The sequence below is a fragment of the Dendrobates tinctorius genome, unplaced genomic scaffold, assembly GCF_039654945.1.
Source record: "Dendrobates tinctorius isolate UK_male_01 unplaced genomic scaffold, ASM3965494v1 ptg000032l, whole genome shotgun sequence".
Lineage (NCBI taxonomy): Eukaryota > Metazoa > Chordata > Amphibia > Anura > Dendrobatidae > Dendrobates > Dendrobates tinctorius.
Genome location: NW_027361700.1, coordinates 18,655,414 through 18,665,664, shown reverse-complemented (window position 1 = coordinate 18,665,664; position 10,251 = coordinate 18,655,414). Strand labels below are relative to the sequence as shown.

Sequence of the window (10,251 nt, the reverse complement as noted above, 5' to 3'; positions counted from 1 at the left end):
TACAGGGGGCACAGAGGGTAGAGGCAGATGATGCCTGGAGAGGGAGTACCCAGGTGATGCGCTGTGTACAGGGGGCACAGAGGGTAGAGGCAGATGATGCCAGGAGAGGGGATACCCAGATGCTGCTGCTGGTGTACGGGGGGGGGGCACAGAGGGTAGAGGCAGATGATGCCAGGAGAGGGGGTACCCAGGTGCTGCTGCTGGTGTACAGGTGGCACAGAGGGTAGAGGCAGATGATGCCAGGAGAGGGGTTACCCAGGTGCTGCTGCTGGTGTACAGGGGGCACAGAGGGTAGAGGCAGATGATGCCAGGAGAGGGAGTACCCAGGTGATGCGCTGGTGTACAGGGGGCACAGAGGGTAGAGGCAGATGATGCCAGGAGAGGGGGTACCCAGATGCTGCTGCTGGTGTACAGGGGGCACAGAGGGTAGAGGCAGATGATGCCAGGAGAGGGGGTACTCAGGTGCTGGTGTACAGGGGGCACAGAGGGTAGAGGCAGATGATGCCAGGAGAGGGGGTACCCAGGTGCTGCTGCTGGTGTACAGGGGGCACAGAGGGTAGAGGCAGATGATGCCAGGAGAGGGGGTACCCAGGTGCTGGTGTACAGGGGGCACAGAGGGTAGAGGCAGATGATGCCAGGAGAGGGGGTACCCAGGTGCTGGTGTACAGGGGGCACAGAGGGTAGAGGCAGATGATGCCAGGAGAGGGGGTACCCAGGTGCTGCTGCTGGTGTACGGTGGGCACAGGTTACGGTGTCTGCGCTGATTTGCATTTATGAGTAGCTTGTGTGATGTCAAGACCAAAGAATGACATAATAAAGAATATTATGGCCACGTGAAGCATGCTGGGATTTCTGGACTAGAGGTCTGTTTACATGAAGCGATCATGTAATCGGACGTGTTTCCTCAATTTGCTGCAGTGTATCCAGGTCGGCGCCTCAGGAGTCAGGAGGGGCCCTCAACAACAGGGAGGAAGTCAGCAAGACGCTCGTCAGTGTGACGTCACCAGCTGGTTCCCTCCCCGATACTTCTAGCGTGCACAGCGGCCCCGCCCCATCTCCTTCCCCAGTCACTGACGTCACGGGGACTCCACCGGAACGTTCCGATGGGCGGGGCTTCCGACTACGTCACCGCTGTTTAAATACTCTGAAGAACAGATCGCTGTATTCGGGCGAATCGTCGGCTTCCGAGTATCACATCGCGACAGACGGGTCGCAGGCGGCACCTCCGATATCGATCGCTCGCTCGCTTGGTTGGATTATCCTGTGAGCTACAACGATGGGGCAACTGTTCACTAGACTCATGAGCATCTTTGGTAACAAAGGTAAGAAGAAGAGCTGTTCACTTACCGGGGATCCGGGAGGGGATCATAATCTGCACCGTGCTCTGCTGGACAACCGGATTATCCCTTAATAGGGATTAGGATTGACAGTCGCCGGTCTGACAGCTGAGAGATCCTTGTGGCGTATAAGCATATATATATATTATCTGGGCTAGCCATTGATGTGCTCTGCTATTGACTGGATGGGGTGTATGGATACTGAGACTTGTAGTTCTTCTGCCCTTTGATATCATTGCACGGTTATCACCCCCCTGCAATAAGCCGTCATCCCGGTGACACTGGCTCTGGCGTCACTTTCTGTATTTGTGACGCCGTTGTGTAATGTCCAGGAGCCATTCACCTCATGGCACTGATTATTTCCCATATAATCTGCTGCGTCGCTCCAACAATTCCTGTTCTTCACATGTCGGGCAAAGCACAGTTACCCTCCCCCCAATATTGCGGGGACCCCCCCATCAGACCTCACAGATCTGCTTGGACGGTGATTGTGGCCCTGCTGTTTGTTACACTCCGGGCCCCTCCATACAACAGGCAGGCGGCCACATCCCCAATGCCCTGGGGGCCCGCACTGTGCCTTCCGGCCTTTGTGCCCCTCCAGTGTCTGATCCTCTATTATCTGGACCCAGCTGGGTGTGAATAGGATTCTGGCCCTGTTATGGAGGAGGGGGCGCCTGTTGGGAGAGTTTTGTTCGGTTCTTGGCGAGTTCCTCTCCCTCTTCGCCCTGGCTGAGTTCAGACATCGCTCACATTCCATTCTCTCCACATCTGTCTCTAGGGGAGGAAGGAGTCGCGTTTGTCAGTCTTCCAGGCAGATCCTATGAATACATATAATGGCGGTGATCTATCCTGCTGAATATGTATTCTGCCCTGTTTGCGCTATGTGTGGCACGTGAAGGCCATGGTATACATCACACTCTGGTTAGTGAAGGTCGGCCACATCAATGGGCATAAAACCAGATCACAGCGGCCACGGCTCCTGCGTGTAACATGACAGCTGCGCTCTGTATAGATAAATCATAACCAGTAAATACTTGTCTCTTTTCCACAGAGCACAAAGTCATCATTGTTGGGCTGGACAATGCTGGGAAGACCACCATCCTGTACCAATTGTGAGTATTCCCACCCCCAGCAGATGGTCCAGGGACAATAGAGGAAATGACAGACACTTGTCCAGTTCGGAGATGGCACTTGACAGGGTGTGAAAACAGCAGATTGTGCTCAGTAGGGCTCTTCACTGCAGTATGACCTGTTGTCATCCTAGAAAGGTCTATTCTTTATGACCACGAGGCGGTAATAATGGCTGGTAGATGTGCGCTTTCCTAATGCAGTGATCTACCGACCTGCTGCAAAAACTTTCTCCCCCAGCATGCTGAGAACACCTCATTACATGCGACCAGTTACAGCTTTTCCAGAGCCGGGGAGCCATTGATCCAGGGGCAGACATATCATTGGTGCAATCTGTGCAGCCGCACAGGGGCCCAGAAGGTGAAGGGGCCCATTTATACCTCCAAAGCTGGTGCAGTTTTGAATTTTTAGGAGATATTGAGCTGCAAAGGGCCCATATATTGTTCTTGCACAGGGGCCCTTTTCTGTCTGGGCCCACCAGTGCGTTGATCTATAGCTAGATGGCTGCACCACGCATCAAGAACGGCACGTAAAGTGTGTTCAGTTCGGACCCTCCTATCGCACCAGTGGCACTTAGCGATAGATTTCAATTGTGGTCTCCTCCACACAGTACAAGTGCTCCTTTATCTATACGATTCCTTCTCTTTTCTAGTCTTATGAATGAAGTGGTTCATACAGCGCCCACTATTGGCAGTAACGTAGAAGAGATTGTCATGCGGAACACACACTTCCTGATGTGGGATATTGGGGGGCAGGAGACCCTTCGAGCAACATGGAACAGTTACTACTCCAATACTGAGGTAAGGGATCAGGCACGCTCCTTAGAAATATGTTGGGCTAAACATCCGGCCGTCAGTCTTATGGCCGCTTGCCAGGTATTGGGCACACCCAGCAAATATCAGGCTTTCCTCCTATTCCAATGAATAGGACAGATGCATAAAACCTGGCAAGGGAAGGATGGATGCCACGTCAGTATCACCTACAGCAGTGATCGCTGCTTTATCTCTAGACAAAGGTGTTCTGGAGGTAAGGCATTTCTTTGTACGTCTCTATTATTGGACGTGGCAAGAATGCCCATTGGAGGTCCGCAATAAATGGGCCAAGTTTGAGAATTATATTATAGCCTTGCTATTTCTGTATTTATCTAATATCCTTTCTAAAGATGGCTCCACTTTGAGCCTTTCTGGAGCAATGATGGACACATTCCTCTAGTTTGCCGTAGCCTCCACTCTGAGGGTCTGGATGTTTCATTTTGGGTTTTTTTTTTCAGTTTGTCATTCTAGTGATTGACAGCACTGATCGTGAACGCTTGCCAGAGACGCGGGATGAGCTGTACAAGATGCTGGCACATGAGGTGAGTCATCTGCCCACTTTCTTGTAGATTTTATGCTGGGTCTTCAGGGTTACTAGATAAGTAGGTCTTAATGAATTAGGAGGGACTCCAGCAGGGAGGCAAGGAGTCCCCAGTCCCCACCTTTTCAATGCCAGGTTAGAAATAAATGAAGCATCAGCCCAAACAAGAGCAGACTCTCATTGTAGTCATTCATTAGTCCTACAGATCCCCCTAATGAATGATGGTTTTGTGCTGGCTGTTTTGCAAAAACTAAGCACATACAGCATAGCCTACCAAAATAACTCGCACAAAATAAATCATTAATTCAAGCATAATAAGGGTATGTGCACATGGAGTCTTTTTTTTTTTTTTCTTTGCTCGGTTTTCGTAGCCAGAAGTGAGCAGAACCTCCAAGTTTTTGCTCCCAAACTCCTTTAAAAATTTTTTATAAAAAATCCCTTTAGCTGTTTTTTTTTTTTTTTATTTTTATTTTTTCTGCTTCTGAGCAATTGTCCTTTTTCCACATAGGACCTGCAGAATGCGTCTGTGTTAATCTTTGCAAACAAACAGGATGTGAAGGATTCCATGTCAGCCTCGGAGATCTCCACTATGTTGGCACTTAGCGCTATCAAAGACAGAGCCTGGCACATTCAGGGATGCTGTGCGCTCACTGGAGAGGGGTAAGTCAGTTTCTAATGGCAAATTCTGACCTTCCCATAGTCCCCACATACAGTACAGTCATGGCCAGTGGCATAACTAGAGTCTGTGTGCCCGCACCCATCCTGAATAAATCATGTATGTGTGTATATATTTCTGCTGGCGTCGGCGGGCCCTTGACCTGCTGCAATCGCGTTCGCTATGCCTCTGGTCATGGTCGAAACTGTTGACGCCCAAATTGTTTCAGAAAATGAAATATTTCTCCTAGAAAATTATTGCAATTACAGATGTTTAGTTATATACTTTGTTTATTTCCTTTGTGTGTATTGGAACATCACAAAAAAGAGGCAAATTGGACATAATTTCACAGAAACCCCCCCCCCCCAAAAAAAAATTGTTGGCACATTTCCAAAACTGTGGGTAAACGTATTTGTTTCAAGCATGTGATGCACGTTCATACTCACCTGTGGCAAGTAGCAGGTGTGAGCAACATGAAAATTCTCACCTGAAACCATGTAAAAAGGGGAGACATTGACTCAATCTTTGCATTGTTTGTCTGTGTGTGCCACACTAAGCATGGAGAACAGAAAGAGGAGAAGAGAATTCTCTGAGGACTTACAAGTTCATCTACAGAGATCTTGATGTTCTTTTGTCCACGGTGCACAACATAATCAAGTAATTTACAACCCATGGCACTGTAGCTAATCTCTCTGGATGTGGACGGCAGAGAAAAATTAATGAAAGGTTGCAACGCAGGATAGTCCCGATGATAGATAGGCAAGTTCTTAAGAAATTTAAGCTGTCCTGTAGGCTCAGGGTGCATCGGTGTCAGCGCGATCTATCCATCGACATTTGAATGAAATGAAACACTATTTGCAAGAGACCCAGAAGGACCCCACTGCTGACACAGAGACATTAAAAAGCTAGATTGCAGTTTGTTAAAAATGTATGTAAGCCAAAATCCTTCTAGGAAAACATCTTGTGGACAAATGAGACCAAGATGGAGTTTTTTTGTAAAGCACATCATTCTACTGTTTACCAATAACAGAATGAGAACTACAAAGAAAATAACACAGCACCTACAGTCAAATATGGTGGGGGGATCAAAAACGTTTTGCGGTTGTTTCGCTGCTTCTGGCACTAGGTTCCTTACCTGTGTGCAAAGCATCATGAATTATGAAGATTACCAATGGATTTTAGGTTGCAATGTAGTGCCCAGTGTCAGAAAGCTGGGTTTGCATCCTTGGTCGTTGATTTTTCAGCAGCACAATGACACCAAACATACTTCAAGACTCACCCAGAAATGGATAGAAACAGAAGTGGCCAGCAATGGGTCCGGATCTATATTCCATTGAACATCTGTGGAAAGATCTTAAAATTGCAGTTGGGAGAAGGCATCCTTCAAATATTAGAGACCTGGAGCAGTTTGCAAAAGAAGAATTCCAGTTGAGAGGTGTAAGAAGCTTGTTGATGGTTATAGGAAGCGATTAATTGCAGTTATTTATTCCAAAGGGTATGCAACCGAATATTAAGTTGAGAGTGTCAACAATTTCGTCAGACCCATTTTGGGGGTTTTGTGTGAAATTATGTCCAATTTGCTGTTTTTTTGTTTGTTTTTTCTTTTTGTTGTTCTAATACACACAAAGGAAATAAACGTGTAGTTGCAATAATTTTCTGGGAGAAATACTTCATTTTCTGGAACAATTTCAAGAGTGCCAACACTTCTGGCCATTACTGTACATTGAAGAATATGTTGCATCTCGGCCATCTTTGAGGTCCTTGTCATAGAATCATAGACTCGTAGAGTTGGAAGGGACCTCCTGGGCCATCTGGTCCAACCCCCTGCTCAAAGCAGGATTCGCTAAATCATCCCAGTCAGATGTCTGTCCAGCCTCTGTTTGAAGACTTCCATTGAAGGAGAACTCACCACTTCTCGTGGCAGCTTGTTCCACTCATTGATCACTCTAACTGTCAAAAAAAATTTTCTAATATCTAATCTGTGTCTCCTCCCATTCAGTTTCATCCCATTGCTTCTAGTCTTTCCTTGTGCAAATGAGAATAAAGTTGATCCTTCTACAATGTGACAGCCCTTTAGATATTTGTAGACAGCTATTAAGTCTCCTCTCAGTCTTCTCTTTTGCAAACTAAACATTCCCAAATCCTGCAACCTTTCCTCATAAGACAGGGTTTGCAGACCAGTCACCATTCTGGTCGCTCTTTTCTGAACTTGCTCCAGTTTGTTGATGTCTTTTTTAAAATGTGGTGCCCAAAACTGGACACAATATTCCAGATGAGGTCTGACCAAAGAGGAGTAGAGGGCAATAATGACTTCACGTGATCTAGACTGTATGCTTCTGTTAATACATCCTAGAATTGCATTTGCCTTTTTTGCTGCTGCATCACACTGTTGACTCATATTCAGTCTGTGATCTATTAGTATACCCAAGTCTTTTTCACATGTGCTGTTGCTTAGCCCTATTCCTCCCATTCTGTATATGCTTTTTTCATTTTTATTGCCCAGATGTAGTACTTTGCATTTTTCCCTGTTAAAAACCATTCTGTTAGTTGCTGCCCACTTCTCCAGTGTATTTATATCTTTTTGAATCCTCTCTCTCTCTTCTCTAGTATTAGCTATCCCTCCTAGCTTTGTGTCATCAGCAAATTTAATCAGTTTACCCTCAATTCCTTCATCTAAATCATTGATAAAGATGTTGAACAATACAGGGCCCAGGACAGAGCCCTGTGGTACCCCACTTGAGACATTCTTCCAACTGGATGTGCAGCCATTTACGACCACTCTTTGGGTCCAATCACTAAGCCAGCTATGAATCCACCTAACAGTTGCCTTGTCCATTCCATACTTAGTCATTTTTTCAATAGACGTACCTTTGTTGACTAGAAGATGTTTAGCAGACTGATATGGAGTACAGACGTGACATGTAGTGTTACAGGGACTCAAAGTGTTTGTTGGCCATATTAATAAAGAATGACTATATATTATGCCAGAACAGGATTAGTTTTTTGCAGTCATAGTTTAGTTTAGTGATATATACACCCTAAACCAGTGGTTCCCAAACTCCAGTCCTCGTGGACCCCAACAGGTCATGTTTTCAGGATTTACATAGTGTTACACATGTGAGGGAGAATTCCTGATGCCTTGATCCTTCCATCACCTGTGAAATACTAAGGAAATCCTGAAAACATGACCTGTTGGGGTCCGCGAGGACTGGAGTTTGGGAAACACTGCCCTAAACTATAGCTGTATCCTGTGCATTTGAAATGGGCATTAGCCTTAGTACTGGAGAATTCTTCTGACATCTTGTGTAGATTCTCAGAAACTTTGATCTATAAACCTTTTACTGTCCCATCATGTTGTTCTTCCTACTTCGTTCCTTTAGAAATCCCAAAGAATTTTCAAAATGTGTTGTTGAACTATCCTTGCTTTGTGTTCTGGCACTTATGCTGATTGTTAGAGAGGGAAACTAAATCTGAACCCCAGCAGTCACTGAAATGATGTAGGAATGAGAATTCAGAGCCTGGTCCAGCATCTAAAATGTCCTTTCTAAATATCTATCTTTACACGCTAATCACTTTTAATACTATTATAAAATACCCTGCGCTCCTCCATATCCAGCTAATCCCTAAATGTTTTTTTTTCTTTTTTTACAACTTGTAGTGGTGTGCCATTTGCCGTAAAACTGTAGCACTACTGCTACTCATACAAATTCAGTATTTCTTACTAGAAAGAAAGTTGCAAGTCTCATGCTATGCACTGAGGAGGTGCAACACCCCCGAAACAAGTGTCTGCATATTGAGATTCTGGTTTGGCTTTTAACCTAAAAAAAATGTAACAAGGCTCGTTAAAGGGTCCATTGACTTTTAGGATTGCTACATACAATAAGTGGCACTATAGTTCATGTCTTCTTCCTCTCTGATGCAATTTGCTTCAGGAATACTGGCACAGCAATAAATCTGGGGTCAGGCACTATAGACTTGACTCTATGGCAAACCTAACAGGTAAGGTGCTTGCATCTATGAAAATGTGAGATTACTTTGTTTTTCAATAAGGCAATAAATATGGCTTTAAATTTGTATCTGGCAAACCTATTGCAACATTCAGTAGAAAGAAGTGAAAGAGTTTAATAGAACTTCTCCCTTATAGAATCTATAATTTGTGACTATTGCAGAACACTGAGAGAGTTGATCGTTTTGCTGAACATTACATTCCCCCCCTCCTAACGTTAATGATTGATCTTGTTTGCTTTTCCTCTCCAGGCTGCCTGCTGGATTAGACTGGCTGAAGTCTCAAGTTACCGCAAACTGACTTTGATGGAAGCCTTTATATTTATTTTACATACGCTGGACACTTTTCGCATTACTTTTGTACAAAATGGACTCCTTTTTATACTGACTTATTTTATGTGAAAAGAGACGCAGCTGTGGACATCATGACGTGGATTGTGGATAACTCGGGCCAAGAGGGTGGAGAGAGGAACTGCATCAGGTTAACTCAGAATGTGCAAGAACTCAAGATTTCCTATCATGGTACAATAGTAGAGGGACCGAGAAGAAGGATTTTAATGCAACCAGCCATGCCAACTACAGTCTATTGCATGTAACTGGCAAAAAAAAAAAAAATAGTGGATTTTTTCTTGCCGCTCCTTCTCAGATTCTGGGGATGTTGAGCGGTGAACATTTTCATCCAGCCATGTGTATATTTTTGTAACTCCTATTTGACTACCTCAGCTTTCTCCAGGACTGTTCTGCCTACAGAGCATTTTCTGCTATGAAACGACCCATGTTTGCTTTAAGAGGAACAAGAATTTACATCTGGTTCACAGTAACCACAGCTGCACCACATGTTTTTTTTTTTTTTATTAACCCTATTATGTGCTGCGTTTTTTAATCTGTACCTTACTTTGTTGACAGAGGTCTTAAGTGCACCACGGACCCCTTAGATGGGCAATAGGTTACATTTCTGTCACAGTGTATATGTATATTTCCCCTCCATGTGAAAGTTTATTTATTTTGTAACTCATGACAACCTCTTCCATTAACTCATTAAGTCTCAGACATCTCAAAGAAGGAAAGATGTTCACTTTTCAAGACATTTCATTGGTGCTATGAACCCCTGATACGAAGGGGGGGATGGTTTTGTATAGTATTAACCCTTTCTGTGCCTGACGGTGCAGTGTGCTGGCATTGTCTGCACACGGGGCCTCAGTCAGGGAGTATTAAACAATGTTTTATTCTTATACCAACTGTGTCTTTTTTTTTTTTTTTAAATTTGGGAAGTGGAGCGTGTGGAGAGTAAAGAGTCTGCATGACTGGAGACAGATGAATAAGTTTGTGCTTAATCTAAGGGCGTTACCCTTTGTCCTGCTGTGACTGCATATTCTGTACTGATGTAACCTTGGATCATACAGAGCTGGTCTGAAGGTTGCGCAAAGACGTAAGGAAGTTGAGGACTTGAAGTACAGTCTTGCGGTGCTTAATTATAATGCTGATCATGTGACACCTTGTGACACCGTGATGCTTTTGTCCCACTTGTGTGTGTGTACATACCATTTTGATGTAACGTCACAGATTATTAGGGGGCTATAGAAGTGGATAGAATTCTGTTATTGTAGCCAGTTTAGCAGCTGAGATCGATTAATCATCTTGATAATCTGTTTTTCACATGTATGGGCATGTGTCTCCATATTTATTCATTGTGCTAGTGGAGCTTTTAGGCCCGGATCACACATGCAAGAAACTCGGACGAATCTCACATGTTAATACCCGGCACTGACGCCG

The 10,251-nt window shown here is 44.8% G+C and overlaps 1 protein-coding gene across 1 annotated transcript; it reads left to right on the top strand.

Annotated features, from left to right (window-relative positions):
• Nucleotides 1-922: 922 nt before the first annotated feature.
• Nucleotides 923-9,710, top strand: ARL5C (ARF like GTPase 5C). The gene is made up of 6 exons (XM_073572540.1): nt 923-1,322; nt 2,389-2,449; nt 3,118-3,265; nt 3,736-3,819; nt 4,327-4,478; nt 8,731-9,710. The coding sequence occupies exons 1-6, from the start codon at nt 1,277-1,279 to the stop codon at nt 8,777-8,779; spliced, it is 540 nt and encodes a 179-aa protein (XP_073428641.1). The 5' UTR covers nt 923-1,276; the 3' UTR covers nt 8,780-9,710.
• The last annotated feature ends 541 nt before the right edge of the window (nt 9,711-10,251 follow it).